At 40.1% G+C, this 23,072-nt stretch overlaps 1 protein-coding gene across 3 annotated transcripts in view; it reads right to left on the bottom strand.

Annotated features, from left to right (window-relative positions):
- Window positions 1–394: 394 nt before the first annotated feature.
- LOC124721829 (mucin-5AC-like) overlaps window positions 395–23,072 on the bottom strand; it is a 52,110-nt gene continuing 29,432 nt past the window's right edge. For 2 of the 3 annotated variants that reach the window (XM_047246952.1, XM_047246951.1), the window contains one exon: window positions 395–2,484. In XM_047246952.1, the coding sequence (XP_047102908.1) occupies window positions 1,443–2,477 (1,035 nt within the window). In that variant the 5' untranslated portion in view covers window positions 2,478–2,484 and the 3' untranslated portion in view covers window positions 395–1,442. Of the gene's footprint in view, window positions 2,485–8,728; window positions 8,855–23,072 lie in introns of those variants that run through there. The other variant, XM_047246953.1, reaches the window with a different exon arrangement.

Raw genomic sequence — 23,072 nt, 5'->3', positions numbered from 1 at the left:
AACATTGAGTATAGATTTAAGTGTCAGGAAGTCGTTTCTTGAAGTATTTGTATAGAGTGTAGCCATGTATGGAAGTGAAACATGGATGATAAATAGTTTGGACAAGAAGAGAATAAAAGCTTTCGAAATGTAGTGCTACAGAAGAATGCTGAAGATTAGATGGGTATATCACATAACTAAAGAGGAGGTATTGAATAGAATTGGGGAGAAGAGGAGTTTGTGGCACAACTTGACAAGAAGAAGGGACCGGTTGGTAGGACATGTTCTGAGGCATCAAGGGATCACAAATTTAGCATTGGAGGGCAGCATGAAGGGTAAAAATCGTAGAGGGAGACCAAGAGATGAATACACTAAGCAGATTCAGAAGGATGTAGGTTGCAGTAAGTACTGGGAAATGAAGAAGCTTGCACAGGATAGAGTAGCATGGAGAGCTGCATCAAACTAGTCTCAGGACTGAAGACAACAACAACAACAACAACAACAACAACAACAATGGAAAATGTAATACTGAATGAGGAAAGAACACCACTCATCAAAATTAAGAGTCATTTTGTAGCATATTAGGAGCATAAACAAAGTGTTGTTTACTGTAGCTCAGTTATGGAACAAGGAATTTGCAGTCTATCTTATTCCTCTAACACAACAAGTTCAGCATGTGCCAAATTAAAAAAGGTTATTAGTCTCATACACAGTAAGCAGGCCATTAACAATACTTTTAATAATGTTGTCTTCAATTTTCCATAACTATTTTTCAGATTTCTTGAAAAATATTTACAGGCAGAACAAAATATGTTCAACAGAATTATTTTTTCCCCTGAACTTAAAAATCATGTCATTGTATTTAAAATACTAAATGTGTGCTGATTTAGAGGGTTGGAGAGTCTTCAATATATGCCTCTGTAAAACACCTACCAGAGACCTTTCACAAAAAATGCCCTGTACCCCTGGAAGAATGTTCCTCTTATATTAGAAATGAGCACGCGACTTTTGAGTCCAGCCCCAAACAGTTCAAATTTGCTGGGAAAGTTTATATCAGCAGACACTCCATTGCAGAGTAAATGTTTTATTAAGTAGCTATTTTAAATAAAGCAAGAACATATGTAAGTAAGTGAAGAGTTTAACATTCAATAATCTGCTTCATAAAAGGATATTCATTTTAACTTTTGCCCCTATTGTACATAAATGTTGACTATATATTGCTAAATCTCTGAACTGCGGGCCAACAAACTGTGCATTGATTTGAAATGTCCTGCATTACATTTGACGAAAAAAACAGACCAAGTTTCTCCATATACCAGTAATATTTTAACAGGAAAGCCACTTCACTACTTTTCATAAATATACCTTAAAATGTTGATAGAACTATCAACTGCATTGGACACTCAATAATACTGACTCAACACTCAATTATCCACAAGTTTTTGCTAATAAAACGTACACAGTTAGTTGTTAGTACTGGAACTGGTGACTCCAGGATGCAGAGATGATTTGCTGCAGTTAGTGAAAGAGTCCTGCTGAGGTGAGCCCTGAGGATTAATGGAGACAGAATTTGAGGATGGCCCTTCACAGTCTCCAACTTCTGCTTCTGGAGACCTCCTGCCTGAATTTATTGGCTTTGGACAACTGGCTAACTCACTGGAGGTAACGACAGCAGTGCTTGGAAATGTACCATCAGAGGTAACTGCTGCAGCAGAAAGAGTTGAACCTGCAGCCTTGATAGCTGTGGCATGCAGAGATGATCCTTCACACCTAACAGCTGTAGTGTGCAAAGAGGACCGATCAGAACTGATCGCTGTTGCATGTAAAGACGACTTGTCAGTACTGACAGCTGTGGCATGCAATGACAATCCATTTGATATAATGGCTGTGGCATGCAGTGATGACCCATCAGACACAATTGAAGTGGCGCGCATCAGAGAACCGTCAGAAGAAACTGAAGCAGCAGTCAGCGCAGAACCGTCAGATGACATAGTGGCGACCTGAACAGATGAGCCAAAAGTAGAGAGTGTGACATGTAGTGCTGACCTGTTGGCAGGGACTGCAGAGGTATCTTTTTGAGCTAGGCAGTTGGTTGCTTGCTGCACAACAGGTGATCCTGCAGCAGTGCACTTTATGAGAGGCAGTCCAGCTGCACTAGAAGTCTGAGACAGTGGCGGCAAGCAGTTGGATGTGCCAGACCTGTTCGTAACACTCTGGCATACTCTGGATTGTACAGTGGTGTTTCGGCGTATTAGAGGTGGACCAGCAGCCGTCGCAGCATCCGGTCGATGTCTGACTGTTGGCCCAGAAGCAGCACGAGCACGCTGAATCACAGGGGTGCCAGTAGCAGCATTTGCCCACTGCACAAGAGGTGAACCTGTGGCAGCATTGGCCCAATGCGCATATGGATACATGCCTTGTGAAGCTGTGTGGATAGTGATTGGTTGACCAGCAACAAATGACGACATCTGGGCAGCGTTCATTGCACTGGCTTGCATAGGCGGCCTGTACAGATGTGAAAAAAATTAGTAATTTGCAGTACATTAAATGAAAAACAAAAATAAATTTAAGGCAAAAATGTATGTTTTAACAATCAAACCAAAATACTTAGGTACTTTGTCTGCCACTAGCTTTCACAAATTTGTAAAATATCATTACAATACACATATTATGCACATCTGTTCATTTATTCATATTATGTTAACACTATGTCATCCGGCAACACCACAGTGGTGTCATCTGCAAAGTATCGCTCAGTGGCCGGCGACACCACCGTGGTGTTGTCAGCGTAGTATCTCTCAGTGGTCGGCGACAGCACTTTAATATCTTTTGCATTCTGTTGGTGTTTTGTTTAGGTAACAATAAGTTAAACTCGTCAACAAGTATTTTGTTTCTATAAGTACTTGTGCTCTTTCATCATGGCGGACGAAAGAGACAAGACTTACAATGAAGGCGCGGACGTCTTGTCCGACGTTCCGGACGACTCGGCTGACTGGGAAGAAGACATTGGTTATCAAAAAAATGAAAGTGAAGCAGAATTGTAGGAAGATAGTGAAATACGTCCAAGAAGAATTCGGCGAACACTACGGTTGCCAACTGATTCGGCTAAATCAGACGAAGAAGACAGTGCACAGTGGTCAGACTTTGATTTACAGAGGACCAATACCAAATTTGAAGGATCCCCGGGTCCAAACATATTTCCCAAAGATACACAGAGCATCAAGGATACTGTACAATTATACATTGGGAATGATCTATCTGAATATATTAGCAACAAAACCAACAAGTACTACAGTCATATTTGCAACAGAAGAAAATTGGATCAAAAAAATGCCAAATTTGTTGACGTTGCAGGACCCGAACTTAGAAAATGGTTTGGGCTTGCTATCCTTATGGTAACTGTAAAAATTGCAATGATCGATGATTATTGGTCAACAAATCCGTTGATAGACACACCGATATTTTGCAAAACTATGTCCCGCAACCGATTCAGACAAATATTACCATTTTTACATTTTTCCGACAGCAACAATAAACCAGATAATGCTGACTGGCTTGTCAAAGTGTAATTTGTAATTGATTATTTTTCCAAAAAGTTTAAAGAAACGTTTAATCTAAGTCAAAACATCTCAACTGATGAAGGAATGATACCGTGGCGTGATCGATTAAAATTTAATGTTTACAATCCTTCGAAAATTACAAAATACGGCAAATTCATTCGGATGCTGTGTGATTCGGTAACGGGATACATTTCCTCATTCAAGATATATTCCAGCGCTGGACAGCCTTTAGCAAAAACAGTGATGGAACTATTGATACCTTCTGATGGAAAGTGGCATCACCTCTGCATGGATAATTATTATAACAGTGTAGAACTTGCAGAGAGGTTACTTGAAAAGAAAATTCGAGTCTGTGGAACGATACTGCAAAACAGAGGATTTCCGGAAAATTAAAGTGCGCAAAAGTCAATGTGTTTGAAGCTTGTCATCAATGGAAAGGTGACAAGCAGCCGGCGACAAGCCAAGTAATCCGAATTAGCACTGCTGGCACCAAGCGAATAAATTTGTATGAGACTTGCGGACAGCAAAGTGTTAAACGCAATGAAAATGTGCCTCTCTCTTGTTAAGATGTGCAACCTGGTGTGCTGTATAAACACCCAGAGTGTCTCTTGTACGAGCTGTCAGGTGCATTTTCTTTGGTATTTCCTCAAATATTTGCAACTTCAGTTTTGCAATATGTAGCTGGAGTCAGCCCAAACAAATAGCACTCATCACATCTTTCACACAACACTCAGTGTCAACGGAAAGCACAAGTTCGTTTCCCATTACAAACAAAATTATTTTTAAAGCAGAATTTTATGCACCCCATTTGATAGAGGAGTCCCAATTTAGTCTAGTGTCATCAACAGGGACATGAAAACAGAACAATCAGTACTCCAGACATGAAAACAGAACAATCAGTATTCCAGCAGTGACTGAGCAGCACTGCTACATGGTGGTTGGTCGGTTGGTTTAAAAGAGGGGAGAAGGGACCAAACTACGAGGTCATCGGTTCCTTGTTCCTAATAAAACAATGTGATAAGCATGAGAATAAAACAGACGAGACATATAACACAAAACGGACAGAAAGGGAGAACCACAAGAACGAAAGAAACAAACACTAAAAGGAACAAAAGAGGACAAGAAAACAACACAGAGCCACTAGAAATAGAAGAGAGGAAAACAAAAAAGCAGATTACAGTGGCTGGCAGACCACGAGAATAAAAAGGAAAAGCCAGCCACTCTGCAACACATTAAAACCTCCACCCTAAAGGCACTAGGGTGGAGGACACAGAGGGACAAAGGACACGCGCGAAAACTTAGATCAAATGATAAAACCCACCCTCATGAATAAAACATAAAACTACATCAGCCAATGAGGCGTTGTTAGATTAAATGAGGGGCAACGAGTTCAGTAGCCCAAGATTTCATTGCTGGGCAGTCAAAGTGGGACAGTGCACCAGAATATGGGCCACTGTCAACCGGGTGCCACACCGACACTGCGAAGGGTCTTCACGGTGCAAGAGGCGACTGTGGGTCACCCAAGCATGGCCAATGCAGAGCCGGCAGAGGACAACTGATTCCCTGCGAGAGACCTGCATGGATGACTTCCTCGCATTCAAAGTCTCCTTAATGACATGCGGTTTATTGTGCGTACTGTTATACCATTCCGTCGCCCAAAGCTGAAAAATCCTGCAGTCTAAGTCTGAACGCAGGTCAGGTTCACAGATGCCCATCTCCAGAAGCGGTTTCCGTGTAGCCTGTTTGGCCAGCCTGTCGACAAGTTTGTTGCCTGTGATGCCGACATGTCCTGGGGTCCACACAAACACCACTAACGACGGGACCAGTCCAGGGCATAGATGGACTCCTGGATGGATACCACCAAAGGATGGCAAGGTCGATAGCTTGTAGGCTGCTCAGGGAGTCAGTACACAGAAGAAACAATTCCTCGGGGCATGAACAGATATACTGAAGTGCACGAGATATGGACACCAGCTCTGCAGTGAGTACACTGCAGCCATCGGGCAAGGAATGCTGTTCAACATGGCCTCTGTGGACAAAGGCGAAGCCAACATTACGATCAGCGATCGAGCCTCGGAGTAAACCACTTCAGAGCCCCGGAACACTTCAAGTGACAGTGGAGAGCCGCAGGGTTAACGGAGTCCTTAGGGCCACGCGAAAGGACCAAGTGAAGCTTCGGCCTACAGCTACATCACGGAGGTGTATGTGAATAGACCTTGAGGAGAGATGGTGGAGGGAAGGACTCCAGTTCAGACAGAAGTGATCGGACGTGAACCACAATTGTTCACCCTGACCTGGGCCGCCTATGTGGGAGGTGAACTGCCGTGGTTGGGAAAAGAAGACTGTAATTAGGATGTTCAGGAGAGCTATGAATGCGTGCAATGTAATTGGTGAGCAGTTCTAGATGTCTGATCTCCAATGGAGGGACTCCAGCCTCCACCAGTATGCTGGTCACCGGACTCGTGCTAAAAGCACGAGCAAACGCAATGCTGAGGGCACTGCTGAACCATAAATCACACTCCCACAGTCAAGGCGGGATTGAACAAGGGCTCTGTAGAGCTGCAGCAGCATGGAGCAATCCGCAACCCAGCAGCTCAGGCAGCGGAGGGCATTGAGATGCTGCCAACACTTCCGTTTAAGGTTACGAAGATGAGGAGGCCAAATCAAACGAGTGTCGAAAATCAGACCTAAGAATTGATATGTCTCCACTACAGTAAGTGGTTCGTCATTAAGGTAAAGTGCTGGTTCCAGACAACGGTACGACACCGACAGAAATGCATTTCAAGCTAGAAATACATAAATTAATTTTAGTGAACACTAGTTTGTATGATTTTATAAGTAACAGTGTTTACAGAGGATTTGTGCACTTTATATAGCTTTTTGTCTGTATCTGCAATTTATTTGCCCGTATAGAGTCTGTAACATTCCTTGCAGGAATATCCAGGTGAAGTTATCTATCAAATCCAATGAAACAGAGTTACTGGGAAGGATATACAGCATTTTTGTGTAGTCTTCAGATGCATACACTTAGTAACTATAAACAAGACAAGAGTCTTGTATAATCAGTCTATGACATTTAGACAACCAGATATGGCATTAACGACTGTGTCAATGGAAAAGATAATGCACAGGAGAATTTCCACAATGCTAAACATTTTGTTAGCAGCATATAATAATAGTAGTAATAATAATAATAATAAAAATAATAATAATAATAAATAGAAACTTATTTCTGAGATTTTTTTGTGTAATTAATTATGAGCAAAACATGGAAACTGGGCAGCAGGCTTGTTAGTAGTGAAGATTATGTACCTGATGGTCTTTATTGTGTTCAATTACACATAACAATATGACCTACTGTAATAAGTCCACATAATTACCACCACCACCCCCCTCCTGCCTATATTAGCCACAAGATGTATTACTAACTGGTGGTGTAGGTTTCAAACTTTAATAAAGCAAGATAACTGGTTTACTGGGAAGTCATAATTGGTTATGTTTAGGCACTTTTAGGACTAACAACAGTTGTAACCACGTGCATACCTGTCAAAAGAAAGTTAAAACTAAATGAGTACAGTATCAGAATCTTCACATAAAATTATTCAGAAGGCAAACCCATGGAAGATTGCCCATTGAGAATTGAAATGTGAACAAGTAATGTTCAAAATTCGGGAAAACCACATGCACTTAAAAATTCAGCTCCACTAGTAACTGTTCCTTTTAGGATTCACACAAATCATTTGATAGCATATTTTTCTATCACATCAAAAATATCTTGTCCTACTTCTAAACTTTGTAATTACAGAAATATGACCAATCAAAAATGTTGTTGCAATATAATTCAAATTATACAACAAAACTTTTTCAAAATCTATTTTTACTATTTTACAGTTTTTAAGTTTCTGTACCCAAAAATATTTCCTTTTACTACAAAACATGTTGGTTACTGAAATGCCTCAAATATAAAACAAGTTTCTCGGTATTTCTTGGAGAGCTTTACAAGAAAATAAGAAGAAAAGTGTTTGATTAGATATTTGCAGAAAACAGAACCTCATATTAACACTATTTTGTGAATCAATATCAACAATTTGAAAGACTTTATAGCCAGACATGCATGCATTACATATCATTCCCATCTTTAATTTTGTTATTACTATAATATGTGATTGCTCTACATTTCACATTTTATACGAAACATTTTTTGGCATATTACTTTGTTTGTGTTAAATAGAGGATGACAGCAGCAGAGACAGCCAGAAACATTTGTTGCATGTGTGGGGATAATGCCATTGGACAGAACATCATAAGAAAACGGTTCCCTCATTTTGAGGAGGATTTTGCAGATGCAATACAGAAACAACGAGCAGGAAGACTGTACGAAATGATGTTACTCCATAATAATGCATGCCCATCCGCATTCTGCTAGACTGAGAAAAAACACTACATAAGAGCTGGGTTGGGAGGTCATTTCGCACCCACCTCATTTACCTGACCTTGTGCCCTAAGATTTTTACCTTCTCCCTCTTCTATTAAACAAACCACATGAAAGTGTACTTCGTACATGTCTCAAGTTCCTCACCTGAAAACTATACTTGCGGAATCAAAACGTTATTCCAGCGTTGGCAGGCTGTTGTAAATAGTGAAGAAAAATATATTACTGACGACTGAAGTCTCTGTTGTGTTTATTAAGCTTGCGAAAAATTCTAAGAGCTTATCACCAACCCAATGATAATCATTCATCCTGTTCCATTTGTGTATGGAGTGCAGAAAGAATGACTGCTTAAAAGCCTCATTGGGTGCTGTAATTAGTATAATCTCCTCTCCAGTCGCTGTGGGAGCAATCCGTGAGTGGTTGCAATATATTCATAGATTCCTCACTTAATACTAGTTCTCAAAACTTTGTGAGTAGGCTTTTGTGGTAAGTTAATGACTATCCTTCGAGTATATGACAGTTCAGTTCTTATATATTTCCACGACACCCCTGAGTTGCGCCAAACAGATCTGTGCCCATTCATGCTGCATTTCTTTGTAGAAGTTTAATATTCCCTATTAGTCCTATTTGGTATGAGTCCCACACACTTTAGCAATATTCTAAGATGGAACGAGTATTTTGTAAGCAGTCTTCTTTATAGACTGACTGCATTTTTCCAGTATCCTACCAATTAAATGAAGTCTGCCATTGGCTTTACCTATCAGAAGATGGTTTGAAGTTTTCCTCCTTGGCTGTTTTCACAAGTATTCAAATTATTATACCTTGCAGGACTGGACATTTTTGGCCCTACAGGCCATTTTCAAGTGCAGTAGGTGTCAATGTGTTGGACAATTATCCCATTAATAAACACTGATACAGACAATCTGAAAACAAGCACATAACATGCAAGCATCAGAATTAAAACCAGAAATCTTACTGCATGCAATAACAGTCATCTTTATAACTAATGCCATGTTATAGGACACTATAGGTGCTTGCTTTCGTTTAACACCGTGTGTATGGAGTGTGGGAAGAATGACAGCTTAAAAGCCTCAGTGAGTATTTGACAACAAAAGTGAGCACATACAGTGTCCCATAACATGACAATAATTACGAGGGTAATTTAATAATTAGAGAGACAAATTGGCCCGGAGAAAAAAGCATTTATTTTTCCAAAACAATACTTTTTCTTCTTTTCAACATAACCCCCTTGAACATTTATGCACTTGTTCCAACAACCACAAGCTTTTTTATTCCAGCTGTAAAGAACTCTTTATCTTAATGTTTGAACCAATTTCCCACAAAAATTTTCACGTCCTCATTGTCCTGGAACCTCTTCCCATGTAATGCCTCCTTCAGTGCACCAAAAAAATGGAGATCACTAGGTGCTAAACCAGGAATTAGAGGGGGGTGAGGCAGTACTTCCCAGCCCATTTTGTTGATAGTTTCACAGGTTAGTTGGATCTACGTCGTCTCTCTCTCGTGGCTGGCTTCACCATGTTTAAAATCAAATCTGAGTAGTGTTGGCTGTTCATTGTACACTGCTCTTCGAGATAATCACAAAAAACTGGACCTTCAGCACCCCAAAACATTGTTAACATGAAGTTTCCTGCTGATGCTTGGGTTATGAATTTTTTCTTGACAGGTGAGTTGGTGTGCTTCCACTCCATGCTTTGTCTTTTTGGGTCTGGCTCTTAGTAGTGAACCCAAGTTTCATCACAAGTTAAAATTTTGTTGAGAAAGTGTTCACCTCCTCTTGCACAACGTTCCTTTAGCTCTGGGCACTCTCTCAACCTTGTTTCATTGTGTAGCTGCATCAACTCCTTTGGAACCCATCATGCAAATGTTTTGTGGTACTTCAGCTTGTTACAGATAATGTTATGAACTGTACTAGTACTAACTTGAACCTCATCAACTCTCATTTCCAAAGTCACACAGCAGTCGGCAGGAATCATGTCATCAATTTGACTTTCAAGTGAGGGAGTTGAAACTGCAACTGGTCAGCCAGAACAGTGTTCGTTAGTCACTGAGTTGCGACTATTTTTGAACTGCTCTACCCACTTGTAAAAATTTGCACGATTCATACAACCTTCACCACAAACTTTAGACATTCTACAGTATATATTCACTGGTTTCTCACCATCAACAAGTAAAAACCGAATAACAGAACATTGTTCAGCTAATGTGGACGTTTCAAGCGGACTTGCCATCTTGAAATGTATTTTTGACGTTATAAACAAAACAATGTTGATACATCAGCTGATCAGCCCTCATCCCAGTGGTGCCAAATTAAAGCCATAAAAGTACCAAACTTGCCCTACAAACAGTTTTTTCCCCAGACCAATGTGTGTTTCCAATTATTGAATGACCCTTGTATAAATATCACTATTACTGCATGCAGTATGCTTTCTGGTTTCAATCCTGACGCTTTCATGTTATGTGCTCACTTTCAGGTCGGCTATATCACCGTTCATTAACAGGATAATTATACAACACATTGACGCATACTACACTTGAAAAATGGCTTGTAAGGATAATCATGCAAGGTATAATAAACTGAAGACTTGTGAAATATAGCTATGGTGGAAAACTTCCAAATGTCCTTTAACAAATATGTGGCTGCATGATTCATTATATCTCAGATTGCATATCATACATATTGCCTTTTTTTGTAATTCTGAAGATAGCTCTGACGCAGGATGAGTTCCCCAAAATATGGTTACATACAGTAATACGGAGAGACAGTAAGAATAATATACTTGTATAAGAACTATTTTGGTGATTCAGTCATTAAGTACTCTTACAATATAATACAATGTTGACAGCTTATTTGAGATATAAACGACACGAGTTTGCCATTTAAGATTTTTGCCAAGCCATATACCAAGAAATTTAACAGAGCTCACATTGGACAGCTCTTGGTTGTTAAGGAGTGTGATGGAAATTTTGCATTTTTGAGAGGCTGAAGCTAAGCTGAGGGGTGTTTTTTTTTTTTTTTTTTGCAATTAACACTGAGATTATTCTCATTGAACCATCTGCTCAGTGATAAGTGGTTTAATCTTTTGGTCATGGTCAGCTTCATCTGTACCTTTTACAGATTACTTTTGTGACCAGCAAAAAGTGTAGTATGCCCTGAAGTAAGTTTCGTGACTCTGTCATAAATACATAGCAGAAACGGTATGGGGCCCCAGGATTGAGCCTTATGGTACACCATATATAACAGGCATTATCTCTGAAGACTGCACAATACACTGATGAACAGTAGTAGCCTTTCTACAAATCTCAACCTTTTGTACACTGTTTGACACGTATGATTTCAACTGTCAATTTGCAGTGCCTCAAACATTTATTAGATAACCTTCAAAGGAGTATGGTGTGGTCAACAGCACCAAAAGCTTTAGATAGATGTAAAAAAAATACCAGTAGTAATTTCCTTATCATCTAATGGTTTTAATTTAGTATTGAGACACACATACACTGCTGTGGTTTCTGATAATAAAATATTCCAATCTGATGGGAAACACAACCTTTAGGCGGCTAGGGAAAACTCTATTCTAATGGATGCATTAGTTGTATGAATTAGCTATTCTACATTGCATTCCCCACATTTCTTTACAATTAAATGTAGTAGGTTGTCACTGCCACTGGAGTATTTACTTTTTAGTCTCTTTCTACCTGCGAGCACTTCAGTTTTTCAGGCTCTGAGGAGCAACATTGATGCTTTCATGGCTTTCGCATTTGTTGGGTGTTTAGTACTTGCTCTATGACATTTTTACTTTATCAAGGTCAGTTGTCATTAAAAACATTTACTATTTTTTTCTGGTTCTGATGTCAACTCATCATACAGATTTAATTTTAAAGCTTTCTTTATAGCATGCTGCTTGTTGTTAGTTTCATTTCTCAGATTTCCAAACGCCATTATTTTTATTACTAATTCCTTTATTAACTTACCATTATACAATTTCTTTTGCTTGTTGAATTAGGTCCGTCTACGTGTGTATTGGCAAGGCATAGATGGTGGCTTATCGCCACTTGCACTTACTGTGTTCGGCAACAGGCAGTCCCATGGGCATCTTTTCCCCCCTGGCCAATGCCGCAGCGCCTATGGGAGGCGTCTACACGTTGATTTTGTTTGGCCCTTCCTATATCAGTATTGGCTCATTGTAGCAGACGTCTATTCTAAGTTTCCCTATGTGGTTTGATCTCTGCCCACATTCATGGTGGCCTCTATTTCGGCCCTGTATAAGGTTTTTGCAATTGAGGAACTTCCATACACCGTGGTTACTGATAATGGTGCCAAGTTTGTCTCTCAAGAATTTTTCAGGCTAGTGGTGTTCGCCATCTCACAGCCTCCCCATTTTATTCTCAGTGTAATGGGGAAGCCGAACACACGGTTCAGACATTTAAAACTCAGATGCCCCGGCAGGTCCTCTGAAGCTGCTATAGACCATTTTTTGAGTTTGTACCATTTCACTCTGGTGGGGGGACAAGAGCCCAGTGGAGCTGCTACATGGATCCTCCTCCACTTGCTGCATCTGATGCCATGTCCACTTGCATCACCTGCTCCCAACACTCCCAGCCGGGTGTGCCTGACTGGGCTCATGGTTTCAGTTGCTGGCTGAACTGAGTTCCCGTAGTCATCAAGTGTCACCGGGGCCAGCACCTGTGCATTGCCTGCACTCCAGATGGGTGGACATCCCATCACTTTCACCTCCTTCGGCTACACATGGCACAGGCTGTTCTGGAGGGATCCCCAACCACCCCCGACGCCACTGATGGCTGTTCCTGTGCCACATATGGTCCGGTTCGCAACACAGCAGGGGGTGCTACCTGGCCGATTTCTGTCTAGGGTTCCTGCTTCCATCCACACTTCCCAACTGCCATTGTCGGTGCAGCTGCCCTGGCACTGGACACCACTGCCATCTCTGTTGCTGGGTCCTGTGCAGCTATTGTCTCTCACGCTCCCGTGATGCCTCCGTCACAGACCGCTGACCTCGAGGGGGACGCCGCTATGGAGGTGGGAACAGCATGCCAAACCTCCCCCTAATCACTTCTGCCCCTACTTGCCAGTGACTGCCCACCACATGCTGCAGCAGCTGCCAGCATCGGGCTATGAAACAGACGTCAGCACCGTCATTGGTGTTTTCCATGACTTGTAATCACAGTGCCTTGTGAGATTAGTGATTTTTGTCACAGTACCAGTGTTTCTTTCAGTACTATGCATTTTTCTGTGCTTGATGTACATTCACTCATTAAGCACGCAATTTCAGAGATCATGCATCCATACAGTTCACAGACCTGTTCATAGAGGCCACTTGGGTTTGTCCTCTGGCACACTCTGGTGAGCCGTCAAAGAAATAGTATTATTTAAGGGATTGCAAATGAGTACTCAGCTTAGTCTGTAATCTGCATTACTATTATACAGTCAATGTGTTCAGTGCTACACTCAACCTGTACTTCACTGGTGTTTCTCTATATAGTACTATGTTCCATAAATCATGTTTGTTCTTGGTATAGCAACCAGGAATGGTCAGATCACAGCTTAACAGAGCTGTTACAACTCTGAGTGGCCATTGTATAAACTTTGCTGACTGGAGTGCAATTTTATCTTTAGTTCACTAAATGAACCCAATTCATGAATTCACTATGTTTTGTACCACTGAAGTTGAATCAGATGAACAAGGTACAGTGTTGATCTAAATTACCATAAAACATGCTGGGCAACACCGCCAAGTCAGCAATCAACACAATTACAGCACTTCAAGTGCAGATATTAAACATACACTGTAGATCTGTAGTGTTTATTGGTAACTACTGTGTATTGTAAAGATGGAACAAAATAAGCAGAAGTAAGTGCACTCTTCAAACTTGTCCACAACTGATAAAGATTTATTGTTGGAAAAGATCTTGGGTCAGTATCCTGTAGCACAAAATCCAGTTGTTAATAGTAAGCTGCAAGCTGGAGTCAGTGGCTGGTTTTTTTAAAAGTTGGTTTCAGAAGAACTTTTCTTACTATAGTTGTGATTGTTGTACAGTATTTTTTACCCAACTGAAACTTCAGGGGAAATTGTTTTTCATTTAATTTCAAGAATAGGTTCAAACTTTCACAAAAGATGAACGGATCTCACTGGTACTCACTGTTGTCCTCCGTACAAACATTGAAGGAGTCATCTCTGTAAAGCACTTGAAAAGGGAAATTATAAATCTCAGTGCTGAAGTTTCTTTAACACAGAATGCTACCCAACAGTGGCACAAGCCACTAGGAAAACAGCAAAAGGCAATTCAGGCAGTATGGTTTCAAACATAGTTGTCATAATTATTTTCAAGTCCAATACGGAGGACAAATTATTTGTCACCTGATAGAAAACAGCTGGTATTAGCTGTTAGGAAGTGCAGCCAATTTGACTTTGAACACAAACTGTTTTGCACTGTGGTGTTGTGTCACAACAGGATTTCAGCTGTTTGCTGACCATGATGCATAAATACATGTTACAGATATTTGAATATAGGTTTAGTCTCCTTTCTGTGCAGACAAATGTTTCAATAGTTCAGATTTTAAAGCCACTGTTATTCAATGTTAAAGGGACTGTTGCTGCAGTGAGAGGCAAAGGTACACATTTGCATTGTCCGTTTAGGTGCAGATGTCGCGGAACTTAAGGTTGGTTTGAACACCACAGCTATTTATTAGACATGGTCGTTGCCTTCTGATGACCACTGAATTGACTAACCTAACCAGATACATGGGGACCTGAAGTTTAACATGCACTCCAAGCCATGGTGCAACTAGTCATTTTTCACATTAACAAACACTGAGGGGGGTGAAAAAATTGGGGGGGGGGGGGGGGGGGGGGGGAAATCACTGGACCTACTCAAGAATGAACACTACCCCAATGGGTCATCGTCTAACATAGAATATTGAGCCATATCGAGGTCTGCTTGTAACATAGCTGACTGATGTATGTGAATTCCAAATACTTCAAATTTCCCTTTCTCACAGCCACAAAATATCTATGAAATGCCTTTAAATTTTTCACAGTGGTTGTGAGTCAGCTAGATTTCTCATGGGTCAGTTATCTGCATGCATTACTTATGCTGCCAATAACTTCCTTTGCCCTTTGGCTGGTGATGACAAGTTAGCTCTTTATGCTGCGCATTTCCTAGGGCATTGATGAGTTTAAGTGCACCCTCTATGTTTTGCTTGAACACTGTCCATGAGTTAGCAAGGATCTTCTTGCTGTCCCCTGACAGCTGGCGAGTACAGTCACACCAGCACTCAAGTGCCTCTTTGCTGTTGACTATTTTAAGCATACAACAGATTTTTTTACTCCATATCTCAGAATATTTTTGCATTTTCAGTCCTAATTGCTAATTTGTATTCTGATATTTTCCTGCTATATTTGACTGCTCTCCATATACTGTTTTTCAGGATTGGCACCACAATATTTTTCCTCATCATATATTCTAATGTAGAGATCACCGAGATACAAAGAGTGACAGTGAAGATGAATTATTTAATGTCAGTGTAAAAGAGAATTTCACCACAGATTCTGAAGGCTATAGTCCCATGCCCTCTACATCAGCAGGTGTAACGCTACAGTCTTATGTTTCAACAAGAGATGTAATTGATAGTTTATCTAATTCCAAAGTTCTGAAACTGACAGTGGAATATTTGGGAAAAAAATACAGTTAACTGAAAAATTTGACTGGAAAGAAAATGATTTTCATCTGCTTAATCACACAAAAAATGGTTCAAATGGCTCTGAGGACTATGGGACTTAACATCTGAGGTCATCAGTCCCCTAGAACTTGGAACTACTTAAACCTAACTAACCTAAGGACATCAGACACATCCACGCCCGAGGTAGGATTCGAACCTGTGACCCTAGCAGTCGCGCGGTTCCGGACTGAAGTGCCTAGAACCGTTTGGCCACCACGGCCGGCCTTAATCACACATTTGATGATTGGACTTCAGGGAATTATCCAAGCATTCAGTCATTTTCATGTTAATTTTTGACAGATTCTGTGCTTGGAAATACAAGAATGGATGGTTTGAAGTGCTGTGGTATCTATTTTGTTTGTTAAGTGAACTAAAGTAAAAATGCAGTGTACACTGAATCACATATACAAAAATAATAAACCATCTATTTATGATATGGCGCTACTCATATGTGAACAAAATATATTCATACACCTTGACCGCCATTGCCTTTATGATGTAACTGCACACAAAGTGTACCTTTCGTACATTGCCATAACCTATTCAGGCCTGTGCACAATACACATCTTGGCATTTGATACTCTCTACAGATGAATTATTGTGCCAGGAAACACAAAGGAAAGGACAAACATACTGGGCTGTGTATGCCTAATTTCGAAAGTTATACTATAGTTATAAAATATTACTAATTGCGTGACAGAACTAAGTCATCAATTTCCAAAAGACTGGAAGTTACCTGAAATTTAAGAATAGCATTGTCAAATTTCCTACCAGGATGAGGGAGGTTCCACAGTACATAGTGTATTTATTACAGATAGGCCATCTGTCCTCCACCAGTGATTAAGCACTAATTAATCTAGCGAAAAATCGATCATGAAGTTACCAACCAAGTCTCATAATACAATAAATGTTAAAAGGTATTTAATTTGGTTCACAGCAAATGTCAATATATTAGAATGATGGCACAGATGAGAGAGATTCTGGTTGTATGTAAAGTACATCAGCAGCAATGTTACTGATCACATTGCTACTAAAGTTTTGTTAAGTACGGTTCCCCAAAATTCCTTCACCAAATAGGATGGAGTGAATATTCTGGAATTCAATTTAAGAACAGCTGCTAATATCAGTAACTTTGAAGTAGATATCCTTGGTGTAGCGAAGTAGCTTAAATCAATGAAGACAGGCAACTCTTCCAGTCTTGACTGTATACCTCATAGGTTCCTTTTCAAGTACGCTGATATTATAGCTCCATACTTAGCAATCATATGCAACTGTGCACTCAACGAAAGGTCCATATCTACAGACTGGTAAGTTGCATATGTCACACCAATACTCAAGAATGGAAACAGGAATAATCTGCTGAATTACACACTCATATCACTGACATCTACTTGCAGTAAGGTTTTGGAACATATACTGGTTTTGAACATTATGAATTACCTCCAAGAGAATGATCTGTTGACACAGTCAACATGGCTTCAGAAAATATCATTCACATGAAACAAAATTAGCTCTTTATTTGCAGTGCTAGTGCTATGGACAGGGGATCTAAAATTAATTCCATATTTATAGATACACCATTCCTGGTCTCAGCTGTGTGAGACTGTTCATGGCAATTGATGGAAAGCCATCAAGTAAAACAGAAGTGATGTCAGGTGTTCTCCAAGGAAATGCCCTAGGCCCTCTGCTGTTCCTAATCTATATAAATAATTTAGGATACAATCTGAGCAGCTCTCAGATTGTTTGCAGATGATAATGTCATTTACCACCCAGTAAAGTTATCACAAGATCAAAACCAACTGCAAAACAGTGTAGACAATAAATCTGTATGGTGTGAAAGTGGATCAACCAAATACCTATGGATTACCATTCTGAACAACTTAATTTGGGATGATTACATAGATAATGTCTTGAGGAAGGTGAACCGAAGGGTGTGCTTTATTTGCAGAACACTTATAAGATTCAACAGGGCTACTCAAGAGACTGCCTACACTATACTTGTTCATCCTCCTCTGAAGTACTGCTGTGCAGTATGGGATCTGTACCGGATAGGACTTACAGAGGACATCAAAAAAGTTCAAAGAAGGGCAGTTCATTTTGTACTATCATGTAATAAAGTAAGAGAAACCAACATTTGCACATTAAACTCTAAGCATTCGTTTTTCAGCACACTCTTTGAGACTGGAACTGTAGAGGAGCAGACAGAAGGTGCTTCGATGAACCCTCTATCAGGCACTTATGTGTGAATTTCACAGTAGTCATGTAGATGCAGACAAACAGTATATTTCAGTCATCATACGAAAGAACAGGATGATTTTGACCACAAAAATACCATAAAGGGAAACTATCATTGATGACTTTCATCCATCATGCACAACGAAACAGTATAATCTCCACACCAACAAAGCAGAAGACAATGTGCAAGCCAAAAAATACTCTTACCTAAAATCAAATTTGTTAATTTTTTATCTAGTAGAACAAAGAATAGATGCAGCACAGCGGATATTACCAACATTTAGCTATGATGATACACTTCACTACTGATGCATGCTGCAAGGGACTTTCAGAATTGATTACCAGAATCACATCAGAAACTACTGATGGAAAAGCCATCTTTAAATACTTGTGGATTTGTAGCAACCATTAACTTTCAGACAAGTCTCAATGCAAAAACTAATTTTTATATCTATAATAATGTCAATGTGAGTGGTGGCAAATCTTATGAGTGAGTGAAGTCATCACAGAAAATACTCCAGAAATGTTCAATATAGCATAGGGCAGGCAGCTGGGGTCATGCCACCCCAAGTAGAAATTCAAACACAGTCTATCGAGATGCATTGGGTGGTGATAATGCAGTGCGTAGCTTGACATGTACCAACCAGGGAAGAGTTTATAACCTAGCCTTACAAACTGAATAAATTGTTTTGAATCTAAGCACTGTGATAGTTAACAGCAACAGGTTTATTATTTACTTCTTTTCAACTTGTATTTGTGCAAAACCAATTTGTGTGTGTGTGTGTGTGTGTGTGTGTGTGTGTGTGTGTGTGTGTGTGTGTGTGTGTGTGTTTGTGTGTGTGTTTGTGTGTGTGTGTGTGTGTGTGTACGTTACAGGCTGATGTTTGCAGTTGAACTTTACTTGATCTGCAAAATTTTACTGGTCAAAAGTTCATTAGTTAAAGTTGATTCCTGTTCACAACGAAATAGTCTGTAACTAATATTTACACAATGAGGATTTCAAAGTTCAGCTTCATCAGAGTTCATTTTTTGTGCTTATCTACAATTCAGTGCTCTAATTCTACCAGCCCTACAACTAGTAACCACTGCAAAACAGAACAGTTAATTTCACAACTGAGTGCTTTGTAAGTACCTTCTAGGGTACTAACTGAAGTATTATATCTAATCTGCCAAGGGCAAGTTTTGAGTGAAGGGAATTAGACAAAATGGTTAGAGCAAGCAGAACTCCACCAGATCTTTAATGAAATGTGTTTTACACTGAAAAAAATCTTAGCTGATTATTACTAAAATTAATACCATTGAGAATACACTTAATATGGAACAGTCCTAAAGAAACCAAGTAAACTGGCGAAGTAACGGAGAGATTTAGTTATTAAACAAAATGACTTCATGAAGAATTAAAATACACACATAATAATCATTTTTTTTAAAACAGCTGCCTATTGATAGCCAGGTAGCCAGTTCAAAAGGAAAAATGTTACAGTATACCCAAGAGAGAACATTTATGTAATCAATCTGTGAAGCTTAACTGCTACTACAGAAATCAAGAAAATAATTCTCCTTCCTACTTTTTCCTGGTGTTTATTCCATGTCTTCATGGGGTCAGTGTTAAGATGCCCTTCCTGTTGCTGCCAAACCCTGCCCCCCTCCTGGGCAGAAATCACTGACCACATTATGTTTGCATCTAGTGTTATCCATGTGAAAGAGTGATAACATTTTCAAAATGTTTGCAACTTGTGTAACTGAGGCGAGATGTAAGTACCAGCCCAATATTCACCTAGTCAGATGTGAGAAACTACCTGAAAGCCACATCCAGGATGGCTGGCACATCGGCTCTTGTTGACAATCCACGGGGCAGATTTGATCTCGGGCCCAACGCACCTCCCTGAATTGGTGTGCTAAAGTGCACAGCTATCCAGACAGGCCAAATAAACACAATAATTTTATTACAAGAAGAGAGACTAATGAGGTATGAAATACTGAAAGCCTGTTTTATCATATTTTCTGAACACATAGCAGAATATTTAAATGAGAAAATTTTATTCTTTTTTTTGTTTCATGTATTTGGTTATACAAAAATAAATTATTCTAGATAAACTGAAATATAGCAGCACAAAGGTGCTATTGATAACGGATTCACTTTATAGCAAACAGAGACATGTTAAGCACGAAACTTCCTGGCAGATTAAAACTGTGTGCCGAACCGAGACTCGAACTCAGGAATTTTGCCTTTCATGGGCAAGTGCTCTACCAACTGAGCTACCCAAGCACGACTCACACCCCGTCCTCACAGCTTTAATTCTGCCAGTACCTTGTCTCCTACCCTCCATACTTCACAGAAGCTCTCCTGCGAACCTTGCAGAACTAGCACTCCTGGAAGAAAGGATATTGCGGAGATATGGCTTAGCCACAGCCTGGGGAATGTTCCTAGAATGAAATTTTCACTCTCCAGCGGAGTGTGCACTTATATGAAACTTCCTGGCTCAGTTGGTAGAGCGCTTGCCCGTGAAAGGAAAAAGTCCTAAGTTCGAGTCTCGGTCTGCCACACAGTTTTAATCTGCCAAGAAGTTTCATATCAGCACACACTCTGCTGTAGAGTGAAAATTTCATTCTAGAAACATGTTAAGCATATTCACCAGTTTACACAGAAAATTACTTTCTGGCTGTTGAGAAAGTGCTATTGATGTGAAACAGAATTTGATACTGGGTCCTTCTGTTCATCTTGTGGTTAACAAAATACCTTCCATCTATTATTGGCAAACATAAAAATGCACCAACATTTTATTCAGAATACTGTATATATTAATCTTCGTCAAAAACATACCTAAAACTGCACAAAGCATAAAGGATTGAAACATCACAACATTTAGAAAGTAATACTCACCATCAAAGTCATCAGAGAACCATCCTGGAACCCAAAATGGAAGAACTTTGCCACAGCTATTACTGTGTTTAAAAGTAGATTTTTGTACCAATATTTTATTGTATGTATCAAAGTTAAGCATAACTAATACCGTGTGATGTGGGAGATAGACAGAACTACGTTCACACAAACTAACATTACACATAGCTACATTTTATAGTGCTGCAACAACTTTGTTAACCCCATCTTAAGCCATTATGGAACTGATTTAAGTTATTTTCTGAGATGATATACCTTGCCCACAATTAAATTACCTAAATAATACCATCATTGTTCATCAATGTTGCAAAATGAATATCTATAAGTTATTATTTGACCAAACAAATGGTAGGCCCAGCCATACCAGTAACTAACTTGGTCATGTGTCTAGGTATAATCACATTCGAGTTCATAATAGTACACAGTTATCCAACAGCGCAAGCATGAAAGTGGTCGCTGTAATTGCATTCGTAGGTAGCCGTGACCGTTTGCTGTTAAAGCTGTTCATATTACTGATGATGAGACGGACAATGGAGCTGAAGTGCTGATTAAGAAAAGTGAAGAAACATGCATGTAAGATGTTAAAGCTGAGTATGTCGATGGCATGCAAATTACAGCAGGAAGGACTCGGAGTTGAATGGAATGGGATTTAATTATCTACTGAAAAGAAAGAAGCAGAAAAATCTACACAACATGTATCCCACTGATGATACTGATAAAAATGTTAAGGCAACAACTGCAGCACATTATAAACCATATAAAGAAATACCAACTTCGCAAAAATTTTACAGCTTTTCTCCCACAGGAATGGACTTCTAAGCTGGCAAAAGAACAATGAGAATAAATGTTCTGTCTATGGCATTTTGTTTTAAAATATGTAATAATAGGCAAGTGGAAATTAAGTGATAAAGGCATACTACGTTAGATTTTTAAATGCAGCATCAAAACACACATGAAACATGCAGTCCAACATATCACACTGTGAATAAATGTTGTCAAACAAAAGTATCAGTGTTGTGACTCGCCGATCTTTCAAAGTGCCGCCGCGCAGTTACGTGCGTCCTCTACACGCAGCGCTGTCTGCCAGCCATGCAGCAGCAGCAGCAGCAGCAGCAGCGCCACCTAAGCGGCCAGCCAGCCAGCGGCCGCTAGACTTGGCCTCAGTTATGATTTGACTGTTAAAGTGTACACACGTCATACTCTGTTTACTTGATCTGTGACTTTCATGTATTGCGTCTTCCTTGAAATACATTTGGTCAACTTGAAGTTATAACAATTGGTGACAAGGATGGGATTTTTTCTTTTCCATCGTTGACCCACATGTTTCCATGGCTACTTTAGAGCAACTATTGCAAGGTCTCATAGAACAGCAAACACTTCTCACAAATGCGATTCGTGATTTCGTCGAGGCAGCAAATGCGGGGCATCTCATGTCGTTGTCTCTACCTATTTTTCCTCCTTATGACAAGACGGTGGAAGACTGGTCTGATTACGAAAAATGTCTTCGACAGCACTTCTTGGCATTTCATGTCGCGGATGAACAAACATGTAAGTCTCTGTTCCTTTCATGGATTTCACCTCAAATGTATCGGTTGTTGTCGCAACTGGCTCCTATGAAAGATCCTGCGTCTTTGTCCTTTCCTGAAATGTGCTCACTTCTGTCCATCTATTTTCAAAAGCATACGCATGTGGTAGCCTCTCGTGTTGCCTTTTATCGTTGTCAAAAACAACCGAATCAATCTTATCGCACTTGGGCTGCTGAACTTCAAGGCCTCAGAAGAAAGTGTCAATTTGTTACTGATGTTCACAAAGAATCCTACGCCGATTCCATGGCATGGGATGCTACTATCCAATCGGCGCCTGACAAAGAAGTTAGGCAACGTGCCCTTCAGTTAGCAATTCCGACTCTAGATGAAGTCCTATCCATCGCTCAGTCTTTTGAAATTTCTCGCGCCGCTGGAGCGCAAATAGAGGCATGGGGCGATGTCGGGGAAATACAACCTCTGTGCGATGTTGACGAAGCGTGTGGCGTGTCCCCGCCGGCCGACATGGCCGCAGTACGCTCCCAAGCGCACCCTCGGCCTAACCGTAAACAAACCTCTAAGAAACTGCAGCAAAACCCACGGCAACTTACTTCATGTCCGCGGTGTTTTACAAAACATTCACGAGAAGATTGTCCACAACGTTAGGCCGTGTGTCACAAATGCA

The sequence above is a fragment of the Schistocerca piceifrons genome, chromosome X (assembly GCF_021461385.2).
Source record: "Schistocerca piceifrons isolate TAMUIC-IGC-003096 chromosome X, iqSchPice1.1, whole genome shotgun sequence".
NCBI lineage: Eukaryota > Metazoa > Arthropoda > Insecta > Orthoptera > Acrididae > Schistocerca > Schistocerca piceifrons.
The sequence above is the reverse complement of the archived record's forward strand: the minus strand, read 5'-3'. Positions and strand labels throughout refer to the sequence as shown.